The sequence below is a fragment of the Mastomys coucha genome, unplaced genomic scaffold (genome assembly GCF_008632895.1).
Source record: "Mastomys coucha isolate ucsf_1 unplaced genomic scaffold, UCSF_Mcou_1 pScaffold22, whole genome shotgun sequence".
Lineage (NCBI taxonomy): Eukaryota > Metazoa > Chordata > Mammalia > Rodentia > Muridae > Mastomys > Mastomys coucha.
Window position 1 is genome coordinate 156,427,453 of NW_022196905.1, and position 14,677 is coordinate 156,442,129.

General features: G+C 47.7%; 1 protein-coding gene across 1 annotated transcript in view; it reads right to left on the reverse strand.

The window, feature by feature from the left end:
• Positions 1-1,325: 1,325 nt before the first annotated feature.
• Pcid2 (PCI domain containing 2) overlaps positions 1,326-14,677 on the reverse strand; it is a 30,279-nt gene continuing 16,927 nt past the window's right edge. The window contains exons 8-14 of the mRNA XM_031339110.1: positions 10,678-10,753; positions 9,719-9,860; positions 5,541-5,641; positions 4,088-4,161; positions 3,832-3,957; positions 2,706-2,829; positions 1,326-2,435 (exon numbers count right to left, since the gene is read on the reverse strand). Of these exons, the coding sequence (XP_031194970.1) occupies positions 2,346-2,435; positions 2,706-2,829; positions 3,832-3,957; positions 4,088-4,161; positions 5,541-5,641; positions 9,719-9,860; positions 10,678-10,753 (733 nt within the window). The 3' untranslated portion in view covers positions 1,326-2,345. The remainder of the gene's footprint in view (positions 2,436-2,705; positions 2,830-3,831; positions 3,958-4,087; positions 4,162-5,540; positions 5,642-9,718; positions 9,861-10,677; positions 10,754-14,677) is intronic.

Genomic DNA, 14,677 nt, shown 5'->3' on the forward strand with positions numbered 1-14,677 from the left:
GAAGATCAGCTCTACCAGCCTGGAGCCATACTCAGTGTCCGACGCTTCTCTGCACACAGTAGGCTACTGGTGCAGAGTAGGTCTTGAGGTCATGGGACATGACCAGGGACATGGCAAAGGCCATGTCTCAGCTGGAAAGCAGTGCAATCCCTAAGACAAGCACCACCTCCTCGGGCACTGTTCTGGAACCCAGCTTCAGCTGCTGGAGATACCGCATAGAGAATACAAGCTGTCCACACACACCCCGCTGAGCCCAGTGTGTCCAAGCCACCAATCACAGGAGCGAGCGAGTCACCTTCTAACCCCAGGACGATCCCATGGAGCAGTCGCCAAAAGCCACAAAGTCCTGACCAGGCAAAGATTTGGGCAAATTCAGGATGCTGGTGCCTCCTGGCACAGAGATGAGTGATTTTGCCATCCTACAAGAGGATGCTAATGAGGCAGCCATATAAGGGGAAGTCCTGCCCCATGTCCCATGGAGAACTCGTAAGCTCGTCCACACAAGGAATGGCTTCTGGCTGCAACTCTGCAGACACAGACAGTTGGCCTTCCCTCCTTAGAGCACGTCTCATACACAGGGAACAAGCCTCATGCGGTGGCACACACCTGAAATCCCAAGCACTTGCTCTGGGATCCCACAGGCAAGAAGAGCATCATGAGGAAGCATGGTCTACATAGAGTTCCAGACCAGCCAGGCTGTATAAAAAGACCCTGCCTCAGAGAGATAGATAGATAGACAGACAGACAAGACAGACAGAGTTCCAGACCAGCCAGGCTGTATAAAAAGACCCTCCCTCAGAGAGAGAGAGAGAGATAGATAGATAGACAGACAGATAGACAGACAGAGTTCCAGACTAGCCAGGCTGTATAAAAAGATCCTCCCTCAGAGAGATAGATAGATAGATAGACAGACAAGACAGAGTTCCAGACCAGCCAGGCTGTATAAAAAGACCCTGCCTCAGAGAGATAGACAGATAGACAGACAGACAGACAAATAATATATAGATAGATAGATACATATATACATACATACATTCATATATATATAGATATATATTCATATCTACATATATACATAGAAAGGCAGATAGGCAGGCAGGCAAATACATAGGTGATAGATGGACAAATGAACAACACACAGAGGAAATGTTCACTCTTAAGAAGTTGGAGCATTGGGGGCTGGAGAGCTGGCTCAGGAGTAGGGAGCACTACTGCCCTTCCAGAGAACCTGGGTTCAATTCCCAGAATCCACAGCTATCTGTAACTCCAGGATCTGACGCCCTCAGACAGACATACATGCAGACAAAACACAAATGCACATAAAATAAATAAATAAACCATTTATTTAAAAAAAAGAAAAAGAAGAGGAGGAGGAGGAGGCAGCAGCAGCAGAAGCTGGAGCGTCTCCAGTGCTATGGGATGCACTGTGCCCAAAGCCTTCTGCTGAAGCCTGCCCAGGCTAACTGTCTAGAGGAAGGGTCTCTGGAACGGGTTAAGCTGGATGCAGCCTCAGAGTGAGGGCCTGTCAGGACAGTGGCTGTAGGAAACGGAAGAGAGGCAGAGGACAGGCAACAGCAGCTCAGAAGGGGCCATAACCAGAGGCCAACAGCCAGGCCTTGCCTTAGTCCCGAGCAGCCTTTAGAACTGTTGGAATTTACAGCAGACTAAATTCTACTTTTCTTAAAAAAAACATGTATTTATTTATGGATGCCTCTTTGCCTGAGTGAGGTTATGTGCACGTGTGCTGGATCCCACGGAGGACAAAGAAGGCAATGGGTCCCTCGAACTGCAGTCAGACGGCTGTGAGCTGTGACGTGGGTGCTAGGGCTCAAACACACGTCCTCTGCACAGCAGCAGCTGTTCTTACCTGAACCATCTCTCCACCCCCTAAATTATACTTTTTAAAAAGAAGCCTCAAGTTAACCCAGCATTTTGAGCTCACAAAATGCTGACATTTTACATATGAAAATAGATGCATTATCTAATATACTGTAAAGAACGGGCTACTTGTATAAATTTGGATTACCTTTTTAAAAAAGAAAGGAAGGAAGGAAACACTACAGACGCCATAAAGAGAGCCTCCCTAAACGACATAAACTGATGCCCAGCTGCCTCCTTCCCGGAAGCTCAGGAGCACCACAGGCCAGAGCAGGGGTGGGTCCACCTTGAAAGAGAATCCCAGGTCTTGACAAGGCTGGCATGAGTCAGGACAATGAAGAACACAGTGAGTCCTTCAGGTGCTGGCGACTGCCAACTGCCACAGTGGCCCTGGCGACTGCATCAGGAGACGTGAGCCCCAGAGGGCAGCTGTAACAGGACCGCACTCCGTCGGCAGGGCCTGGGCATCAGCACACCGTGGACAGCGGTGGGAAAGGGTTTTGCTTGCTGACAACTAGTTTCTGATGTTGATGGGAGATGTAGCCTTTAATGTGACCCTGAAACAGAGAAAAAAACAGGCTTACACTTCTGAGTCTCAGTCACATCAAATGTCATGACGGTGAAAGTTCCTTGCCCTGGGACACATGTGTCAGAGATCATGCTAACACAGGTTACAGCCCTCAATACTGACCCACACAAGGCCCTCTGAATAGTATTTACTGGGGAAGAAAAATCAGTTCTACTAGAAAATGCCTTCATGAATAGAAAGGTCTCTTGGACACCAGCACCACACCACAGCCCCGCTGGGAGCAGGCAGCCGCACGCACCATGTATATCAGGTTGGCTAGAATGCACTGGACCTCATCAATGTCCACGTCTTCCACGTGCATAAACTTCAAAGCAACCAGAAAGGCATCTAGAGACAGCTGATGTGTCTTGAGTAACAGATATCTATGAAGAAAAGAAACTACTGTAACAGCAGGACTCAGTACTTCAGGGCAAGACGAGGAGCCAGACAACAGGAGGCGACAGTATTTGGTGAGCAAATGTTCACACATATTTTAAGTTCTTACTGATAAGATACACCGTAAAACACAGTCCACAAACAACAGCTATTAAACACAATGGTATATAAGCTTTGTATGTAAGCAGCCACTGTATGAATATAGATATTTCCTGAGTATTTATTAAATCTTCAATGCATACTTTATCATAGATCAATTAACTCTGAAGATGTCCTGTGATTTCAGCTCCCCCTTACTATTTCTGATTGACTGCCTTTGGCTGTAAGAACGGTCTCTATGTGTCTGAGAGGCGGCTGGGACAAGGCCTCGGAAGAGCCAGTGCTCAGCATCACATACAGGAAAAGGAACCATCCGATTTAACTCCCTGACACACACAGTGGTGACAGGATAAGCCAGCTGCCACGGTAGCAAAGAGAAGAAGACAACACTGACACAGCTTGGTCAGGCAGAAGGTGTCTGGCATCCTAAGCTCATGCTGAGTCTGTTGCCAAGCTATGTCATTAGACAGCTTTCAGGGTCAGCCTCTGTCCCAAGAGGGTCAGGATATTGTCCCCATAGGCTATAATGGGGTGTGTGTGTGTGTGTGTGTGTGTGTGTGTGTGTGTGTGAGTGTGTGTGTGTGTATGATGGGTGCGTATTTGTGTGTGAGTGTGTATGTGAGTGTGTGAATGTGTGTGTGTGTGAGAGTGTGAGTGTGCGTGTGTGTGAGTGTGATGGGTGCGTATTTGTGTGTGAGAATGCAGGCGTGTGTGTAGAGTTCAGAGAACAATTTCAGCTGCCAGTCGTTGCCTTGCTGAAAAGAGGCTCTCCTTGTCTCTGCTGTTTTTAACACCTAATATGGCTGCAAGCTTCCAGCTCTGATGTGGATTCGGGGGTTCAATGCTTGCAGAACAGCATTTTGCTCGCTGAGCGTCCCCCAGGCACTTACACTTTCTTGAAGAGGTTCCTGTACGTGATGATCTTCAGCTTCTCCAGGATGAGGAAGATGCCGCAGCGGATGAAGAACGTCTCATGCTTTGCCAGTGCCTCATTGAGCAGCAGCAGATTGCCCTCACTAGGCATGGAGAAACACCATGTGGGTCACAGAGCAAAACCACAGAAAGAGGTCAACAGGGCCTCCAGGGCAACACGTGTGCAATCTCTATTAGGCTCCTGTTCTTAAACTGTGTGAAAGCACGGCCTACCTGACGGCTTTGGTCACTTCTGAAAACTGCATCAGGCGGTATTTCCTCAGGAGCTCGATGGTTGGCATGTGACCCTAAGACAGAAAGTTAGCTGTCGTAACAGAAGCACTTTCACTTTTTAAAAATGTATATACGAGTATGTCTGTAGAGTGCATCACGCATGTGCAGGTGCCCAGAGGCCACACAAGGGCATCCGATCCCCCAGAGCTGGAGTTCCAGGCTCCAGCTGTAGTGAGCTACCTGACAGAGACACTTGGCACTCAATCCCAAATGTCTGCTAGAGCAACAACCCCCTTAACCCCTGAGCCATTTCTCCAGTCCTAACAGTTCCATTTTTAAGATCAGTAAGATTCTTATCAAAAAATTACCTTTAAACAGAGAAACAAACAAAAGCCTAGCAAACCAAATGTAAGAAACTGAGTTTAACATCCCAGGCTGTGCCAGGTGGAAGGCTCAGCAGGTCACGGCACCTGCCACCACCCTGATGACCGGAGTTCAATCCCCGCAGAGCAGAAGGAAGGACAGTTGCCCTCTGAGCTCCATGAGTGCTGTGGTCTGCACAGCCACACAGAACACAAAACGTCAAAGTAACAGTAAGCTAGAGAAGAGCAACTCTGGTCAAGAAATAAGGAAGCCTGGGTACCAGTTTTCAACTCGATGGGTGTGACCTCAGTCGTGACCTTCCCATGAGCCCTGTCACTTATGCACTGAGGGTGGTGGCAACTGAAGAGACACAGGATAAGCACAGGGCTGGAGGGTGAAAACGTCTCTCGGAGGAGTTAGCTCAAAATGGTCAAGTCACTCTTCAGTAGGATTGGGGGCAGGACAGGAGCGACCCCACTGCTTCCCGCTATGATCAGGCAGTCTCAGCTTTCTGCCTCAGCCACACGCAGCACTACGTGCCTCCCTCAGCTATGTATTAGTCTCAGATGTGAAAAGCAGCCTTGACTCTGACGCTAGGCCAGCTGACTATCTACCAAGGTGGCTTTCCTGTCCAAGCATCAACTCACTTTCGCGGTGATATTCACCTGCAACCCCATCAGTTGGGAAGTGGAGGCAGGAGGATCAGAGTTCAAGGACAATCTAGTTTATATTAAGTTTGAAGCCAACCTGAGGTATATAAGACTGTCTCATATGCATTTATTTATTATGATTAAGATTCCCACAGGCAGACTGGAATGGTGTTTTTCCTTTCTAGTTAACTCACTGAAATGAATTTAGCTTCTATGAAGAAATATAAGTAGCGCCTACTGTTCCCCTTGTTATATGACTATTACAGTTCAGAGTTTCTGTCAAGGGAAGTAAACACAACAAAGCTCCCCTGGAAGGACTTGGAGCTGTGCAGTCATGCCATGTAGACACGTGCACGTTCTGCTCTGGGCTGTGTTCAAGTCCAGCACACCCCTTAGCACAGCACAGCACAGTGAGCTACAGTCAGCTCCCGCGCACTCACCAGCAGCATCTTCACTGGCAGCAGGTAGATGAGAATCATCCTCTTGTTCTTCTGGCTGGAGCGATGGCAGTGTTCAAAGGCAAACGACAGGTACTCCTCAGCTGCAGAGAGCAGGCCCACACATCAGACCTGAGCACACAGCCCAGTATTCACCCCTGCCTACTCTACCATGGCCTTGGTGCCATAGGCAGGGCGGCTTTCCTTTCCCACACCAGTAACAGCAGCCCTGCCTCACTTCTGTACCAGTGACTTTTCTTAAGTAAAAGCCACAGCACCGTGGTGGTCAGAGATGGCACAGCTAGCAGGAAACTATGTACATTAGCTTCTGCTGAGGTTCTAATCAGCTACAGTCACCTGCAGGTCAGCAGATTACTGTTAAAGCTGGAAACCACAAATGCAACATCTCTAACACTGCTCAGGACTCAGAAGTCAGAGAGCCCACAGTGGAGCACACAGAGCGCCTTCCACTTAGAACCACCACGCTCAGACATGATCTGAGCAGCCTATAATCGAAGTCTGTCCTGCCCACAGCTTTAAAGATAGGGGCTCCCATTTCAGGTAAAGAGTCTGACCCTACTAGATTGACGAATACAGAAAACAACTATTCAGTTCACCAAAAGACCCTACCGTCACTCAGGCAGACTGTCCAGTGACACCCAGCATAGATCTCAGAGGTTACCCACTAGCGAGACCTGTTAAAGATAGTGAGCAGGATCAAGCCTTCCCTCTGGGGCAGACCTCAAGCTTCAGAGGAGAGCAGCGCTGGGGACAGACTTCCCTGCACAGGTGAAGTCCTACTAAGCCAAGCTTGGTCCAAGACTCGGCAAAGAAGTAAGAACTCCACCTGCTCTGGAAGGCTCTCCTGGGTTGTTGGGCCACAAACTACAAGACAACAAATAGTTTTGAAAGCACAAGTCGCCTCACACAGACTGGAGTCTGGGGGCTGAGGAAGTCCACACTGAGAGCCACCCCTGCTCCCAAACAGTGTGGCTATGCCAAAGTGAAGCGCTAATCTCACACCTGGAGGTGACTGTCACTGGGGCAGGCCTGTGTCATCCACCCCAAGCTGTCTCACTAAGAAGCCTGCAGAGCCAAAGACAACCAGAGCTGGCACTCGCCTCCGGTCAGTACATCTGTAGTGTGGCCCTTTAGGTGGGACTGCAGTGGAAGCCCACAGCCAGGAATGCACACATGGGCAGCACACATTGGCTTGTTGTGTTTCTGTGCGTATTCTCTTTTATTAAGAGCTCTCTCAGAGGACTCAGGTTTGGTTCCAAAACCCACCTTGGAGGGCTCACAAGCATTTGTAACTTCGGTTTCAGACAATCAGACACTGTCTTCTGGCCTGGATGGACCCTGCATGCATGGAGCACACTTCCTACATACATGCAGACAACACTCAATAAAATACAAATAAACCTTAAAGAAAAGAAAAAGCTGACAGAAGGAAGGGGAGGGAGGGAATGAACCTGACAGCCAGGTGTGAAGGTCCCGTGACCTCAGGACCCAGGAACTAAAGCAGGAAGACAAATGATAAGGAGGTTCTGAAATAAACAAACAAAGGAGAGGTAAGGGGGGGGCGCACGGGGGTAGTCGAGACGAGTGAATCTACTCAAAATACACTGTAGAAAATTCTCAAGAAATTCATTTTTTAAGAGAAAGGAAGGAAGGAAGGAAAAGATGTATGGGTGGGTGGGTGGGTGGATGGATGGATGGATGGATGGATGGATGGATGGATGGATGGATGAATGAATTCCCAGCAGAGCTTGAGAGAACAGTCAGGGATAGGCCTAACCTTTTTCAGAGCAATCCCAAAGGCAAGGCTCAAGACCATTCAGGATTAAAGTAAATTGGGAAAGCTGGGAAACAAAGTGCTGAGTGGCAGTGTGAACACACCAACCCTGGCTACATTAGGGTGGCGGTGTGAACACACCAACCCTGGCTACATTGGGGTGGCAGAGTGAACACACCAACCCTGGCTACATTGGGGTGGCGGTGTGAACACACCAACCCTGGCTACATTAGGGTGGCGGTGTGAACACACCAACCCTGGCTACAGTAGGGTGGCGGTGTGAACACACCAACCCTGGCTACATTGGGGTGGTGGTGTGAACACACCAACCCTGGCTACATTAGGGTGGCAGTGTGAACACACCAACCCTGGCTACATTGGGGTGGCGGTGTGAACACACCAACCCTGGCTACATTGGGGTGGTGGTGTGAACATACCAACCCTGGCTACACTAGGGTGGCGGTGTGAACACACCAACCCTGGCTACAGTAGGGTGCAGTGTGAACAGTTATATTATATTATAGTTCTCCAAATATCACTGAGCTCTCTTAGGAACAGCAATGCGATGCCATCTTTAATGCTCCTAACTTAGGCTTTCTGTTTAAGATGGAAAAGAGAGACAGGCAATAATAATAAAAACCCTTCTGTAAAAACTTGATCACCTGCTAAAAACAGAAAAAAAAGACCTGACAGCAAAGGAAGCTATCAACCCCCTGCCTCAGAAGCTAACCTCCTGCTGTCTCCTGGAGAAGGGAGTACACGGCCATCTTAGAAACAGGACATTGGGTAATGCACGCTGAACTACATTTGATATTACAGCTCACCACAGTGAGAACGGCTGGCATCAGTTGACTTGGAGAGACAGCCAGGAGGTTAAGAGCCCATGCTGCTCTTCCAGGGTTCAGTTCCCAGGTTCTAGCACCTGAATCTGGTTCACAAATGCCTCCGACTGCAGCTCTGCATCCAAAGCTTCGGGCCTCTATGACCAAGGCATGCAAATACCCCCCATACCCCCTTAAATATGCATACATAGAATTAACTCAAAAATAAAATGAATCTTAAGTATTTTTTAAAAAAGAAATTTGTCAACAAATTTTGACAAAATTTGGACTGGGCACGTGTTTCTCTGAGTAGCTACCTTAATCTATCTGCATGTTGTTTCTATAACTGAGTTCTGAGTTCATAAAGTGAGCTTATGCAATTTTTAAAAATAATTTAAAAATAAATGAAAGTTCACTTTATGTCCAACAGAAGAAAGCACAGAGAGCATCCTCATGCTAAATGCTCACGGAGTTGCAAACAAAAAGCCTGGCTTCGTGCTCTTGAGGAAGCTAACGATAGTGAACAGGCAGGCTGCTATGAACACCACCACCACACAGAGCTTTTCAAAGTCACAAACACAAACTAAGGAGCAAGGCCTATGGACAACCTTCACTGCCTGCAGGGTCACTCTACTGGACTTCAGCTACTGAGGCTGCAGCGGGGCCAAGTTCTGTCCCCAAGCTCCACTGAGAGAAAACAATCATCATATCCTACTCAAAGAGCACCTCAAGGAAAGGGTGTGAGAGAACTGGGCACTTTGACACGCATTTAGAAGCCCTATAGAGACCAAGATCCCCCAAGTATTACTTTTCACTTGTATATTAGCTTTATTGTCAAAAATATAAGCACTTGGAAAAATATTAAAAGAAAAGATAGGAGCCAGCAAGATGGCTGAGTCCAGGACTTGCCATGAAGCCTGAGAAGCCGAGGTCAGTCCCTGAGACCCACGTGAAAGTGGGAGGGGAGAGCCAGCTCTGCAGCTGTCATCTGCCCTCTATGCATAAGCCATGGCACACACATATCAAAGTCACACCACACACATGAACGCACATGCATACACAAAATAATAAACTTCAAAAATACAATAAATCTAGGTGTGGTACCCCCTCCTTGTAATCCCAGGACACTCAGGAGCCTGAGGCAGGAGGATAACCATGAATTTGAGGCTAGTCTAGGTTACACAGTGAATTCTAGGACAGCTTGTGCTACAGAGTGAGACAAAGCAAAGAGGAGACTGGATGGATGACTCGGTAGTCAAAAGTGCTTTCTGCTTTTCCAAAGGACCCACGTGGGCAGCTCACAACCACCTGCACCTCCAGCTCCAGGGATCCAACACCTCCTGACTTCTCTGGGGGCCTGCACAGCACACACAGCATACATTCGCATGCTTGTTTGCGCTTTCTCTCGCTCTCTCTCTCTCTCCCCCTCTCTCCTTTGGACTTGGTTTATATATACATCTCACTTTAATAAAATACAGTCCCTATTCTCTCTGAGACTATCGATGTCAGTCCAGTACAGCAGAACGCAGTCTGACTCAGACACTGGCATAGTGTCATCAACATACCTTGCTTGAAGTCACTGTCGAACATGGCCTTGCGCCCCACGTAGTACTTGTACGTGATCCTTTGCGCTGTGCTATAGTCGTCTTTCAGATTCGAGCTGTCGATGGCTCTGATAAGAGGTTTACACAAATGGAGTTTGTTGATCTATAATAAAGAAGAAACTATTTAAAATGTTTATATACAAAATCAACAGAACAGGCAGACAGGACAGACATGAATTTCTGTTTTACTTTTTTAACATGAATTTCAGAGTCATCAAAATTTCTGTAAAAAAAAAAAAACAAACCAAAAACCCACCCAGTATAGATAACATACAATTGAGAAGCTTGGACTCTGTGATGGGGTAGAGCCAATGCCCAAGGAAAAGCCTGCACTCAGGCCACACACTGGCAAGGACAAACTAAATGTCCAATGAAGTGAAAGAGAGATTCTTAGTGGCGCGGGACAGGCTGCCCTGTGCCCACTTGTCTTTATGAAGCAAAACTTGACTCCTTTGTCCATCCATATCTCTCTCTCTCCCCCTAGTTCCATAAAGTTGACATTACAACACAGGACGAAGGCTCAAGAGTGGTCATATATACCCGGAGGCCAGCTCCTTTATGAGGACCAGTTACCCAATACTCAGCACTTCTGTCCCCACAAGACTGATCCCTCAGTGCTCAGAGCCTGTGTCTGAAGTAGCTGCATTTCCACGAGCTATCCTAAATCAGATCTTCATGAACCTTCAGTTCATATTTGCTTCTGTGGCACAGGATAGGCCCTGTTCTGAAGGATGCTGCGCGGCTTTCTCCACTGAGCTCAGGTCCTTGTCTTTAAGGCATGGAATGTCTACCAGCTATTAGGATTATTAATGTGCGTGTGGTTAGTATCACTTCCTGATACATGTCAGAAGGCGAAGTAAACAATAATTTACCTAGGCAGACAGAACACAAGACTTTACAGAAATTCATGCAAAGCAAACCTTAAAGTAGATTTTAAATAGCTGGTTCACCAGGAACAGCATCCCCCACTTCTTAGAGTCTTCTATGCCGGCACGGCTATGGGAAGAGCAAACAAATATGAATAATTACAGAATATACCGCCAGGACAAATTACTACTGTGAGCGAGAGCCCCACAGCAGAGTCGCCAAAGAGAAGGTGCTATTACTAGGTAAAGTTAAGAGGAAAGAGCAGCTCGCTGTACCTCCCTGTCCCAGAGACAGCGGTGTCTTCCCTGACACATGATGGCGGAGGCCACCAATGGCACCGGGTCCCCAGAGCTGCCTTCAGTGTTGGCACTGCTGCCATAGCAGGCACCGGGTCCCCAGAGCTGCCTTCAGTGTTGGCACTGCTGTGGATACTGCTGCCATCAGTGACCCCTTCATTGACCTCAGGGTCTCCATTTCCCAGCACGACTGTATCCACAGCAAGTTCCATGGCACAGTCAAGACTAAGAGCAGGAAACCTGTCATCAACGGGAAGGCTATCTCCATCTTCCCGGAGTGAAATCCGGCCAACATCAAATGAGGAGGTGCTGGTGTGCACTATGTTGTGGAGCTTAATGGTGTCTTCACCATCATGGAGAGATAGAGACCAAGGGTTATCCTGTCTACCTCGTGTTGATGACCCCATGACTGTGATGGGTATCAACCATGACAAGTAAGACAACTCTCTCAGCTTTGTTAGCAACGCCTCCTGCACCTCCACCTTGCTTAGCCCCGTCAAGGGCGGCTGAGGTCATCCACGACAGCATGCCCATGCCATCACCGCCATCCTCAAGACTGTGGACAGCCCCTCTGGAAAGTTGTGGTATATGGCTGAGGAGCTTCACAGAATATCATCCCTGGACACACTGGTACTGCCAAGACTACGAGTAAGGTCACCCCAGAACCAAACAGGATGCTCCCTGGAATGCATGCATGGCCTTCTGCATTCTTATCCTCGGTGTGTCTGCTGGGGATCTGATGTGCCACCTGGACAAAGCTGCCAAGTATGATGACATCAAGAAGGTGGTGAAGCAAGCACCAGAAGGCCCACTGAAGGGCATCCTAGGCTATAGTGAGGACCAGGCTGTCTCCTGTGACTTTAACAGTGACACCCACTGTTTTACCTGGATGCTGGGGCTGGCTTTGCTCTCAATTGACAACTCTGTAAAGACCATTTCTTGGTGAGACGGCAAACAACAGTTACAGCAACAGGGTGGTGGACCTCACGTCTGCGTGGCCTCCAAGGAGTAAGAAGACCTGACTACCCACCCCAGAAAGAACCGAGAGGAGAGAGGGACCTCAGCTGTTGGGGAGTCCTTGGCCCAAGTCAGCTCCCGACGCTAAGCATCTGCCCTCACAGCTTCTAGCTCAGAATCCAGAGACAGGAGGCCTTAGGGAGTCCTATTCCCTCCAACACCATCAGTGAAGCTCACTACACCTGCCAAGAAAAGGCAACCCGAGATTTCTAATCCCAGTTAAACAGCTGCAGGCTCCCTCTGCGGCATTAGCAAAACTCTGTAAATGGAGATTGTTAGATTTTGGGAAGAATTGTTAGATTTTGGGAAGAACATTTTCTTTTCTAACAACAACAATCCTCCTTAAACACATAAGGAGGAGCCCGAGGAGGGACCCACGGGGAGTACCAAATCCACTGCAGCAGCTCCCGCAGGTGACGTGACGATGAGTGGCGACTGAGCAGCCCAGGTGAGGAAACACCTAGACACTGCTGACCAGGCCCTACCAAAGGCGCCACTGTCAAAGTCAGCACAGCCACAGCGGGGTCTGTGTGGCTCTGAAGGGCCATCTCACCCCAAAAAGCAAACAGGAAGTTGGAGTCCTTGGAGAGAAGTACAAAAAGAAAATGTGCTCTTTTTTTTTTTTTTTAAAGGATGAAGAGAAATATTGAGATAATTTCACAGATGGACAAGTGTAGTAAACTCACATAAGTGGTAGTCAGAGGCTGTTCTATAAAATTAACTCAATTCTGCTGACTATTTGCAGATTTTCATGATAAAACAAAACTCAGAGTTGAACTAATTGCATGACTCCCCTCCAAGTAGTCCCCAACACATAACTTGTGTGCAGTGGGTGCTGGCCCAATGGCAGCTTCTGGAAACGTGAGACTCAGAGCTCAAACTCAGGACCCAGCAGAAGCCACCTGGTACTCATGGCAGAAAGCGAGTCGTCTACGACAACAGTGGTGTAAACGCTGCCCACTCTCCACAGAGCAAGGCCTGCTCTCTGGCAGCTGCCCAGTTAGCTACTGTACCCACTCTTTCCCATAAACTGTTCCAACTGGTAGCCCCAAATGATGCTTGCTAGTTCAATGTCCTCACACCCAAGTGTGGTAAAGAACTTACATGTCCAATCTACTTGAAGAGCCACAGCTCAAATTCCGAAAGAAATTCAGGCAATGAGAAATGAACAGGCAAGCACAGGTGTGTCAAAGTGGTAATTAATACCTTGCTGACACAGCCATGGAGGCGCAGGGCAAGGCAGAGCCCTGGCCACTGCTCAGCCTGCCTGCCTTCTGAGCAGCATCTGGCTACTGTGGCACATGTCAACATCAGGCTAATATTCTGAGAAACAGCGGAACACGCAGCCGCAGCGGCCCTGCTGACCCCTCAGCCCAGCAGCAGTGTCCACTTCCTACTGTGTGATCACAGCCACAGTAATGGGCACAGGAAGCAGCTCACTGTGGCCTTGGAGACTGCTGATTTAGAGCGGCCTAGGACCTGCTCACTAGACACCTATCTATCCATCTATCTATCTATCTATCTATCTATCTATCTATCTATCTATCTATCTATCTTTTCTTCTTTGTTTCTTCCTTCCTTTCTTTCTTTCTTTAAGATTTTTCAAATCTATAGATCATTACAGCTGGGCATGTAGCATACACCTTTAGTCCTAGCACTCACAGAAGCAGGTGGATCTTTCTGAGTTCGAGGCCAGCTTGATCTATAAAGTTAGTTCCAGGACAGCTGGGGCTACACAGAGAAATCCTGTCTCAAAAACAAACAAAAACCAAAAAAACAAAGAGGCAAAAGTTCATTTAAACATGGATTGTCCTTCTTGTTTGGTTCTACTGGTTCATTTTATAGCCCATATTAGACCTTTATCAGGCATGTTATTTCAAACGTTTTTCAAATATAGCTGTTTTGATTTGTGGTAGTGTCCTTTGAAACATGGATATTTTTACTTTGCTTGTTTTTTTTGCAATCTAATCTGAGAAAGCACTGACAGTTCAAAGGTCAAGGAAATGTCATGTTGTGCAGAAGCACAGAGTCACACGGACCTCCATTCAATAAGCAGGTATCAAGCTACTATAGCAGGAAAGGGGTGGTGAGAGACAAGGAGCCTCCCTCAGTGGTCTCCTCCATCTCTATTCATCAGCATCCACACATGACACTAAGTGCAATGCACTGTGGGAGCTTATGGACAGAAACTCCATCCACTGAGGGCTGGGCGGTGAGAGCCTAGAGACGGCTGAGACCTTCACCTACAGGAGGACAGTCAGTTAAGACTGGTGGTGAGAGGCGAGGAAACAGCTGAGACCTCTAATCACGGAAGGACACAAAGAAGGGTGGAGGGCAGAAAGCTGAAAGACAGCCAAGGTCTCCAATCACAGAAACAAGACAGCAACAGCAACACAAACCAGCCAATTAGGAATATGGGAAAGAGAAGCCTTGAAACAGCTCAGACCTTCAACCATGGGAAGCAGCGAGGGTCATATAGCAAGTCCATGCTCAGCTTAACACACGCACACTGCCTGTAAACGCATAATCAAGTAACATGATTATATGATTGGTGGAGATGGAGTATTAGGAAAAAGATAGACACTCTTTCTGACAGAGGTTTAGTTAAGAAAGAAATTAAACCAGCTATGTTGCAAACCAGCTGAGACAAATTACACAAAATTAAAGAGGGGGGTATGAACAAAAGAATATAAAAAATTAAATATTAAAAAATATAATAAGCGGGGCTGGCGAGATGGCT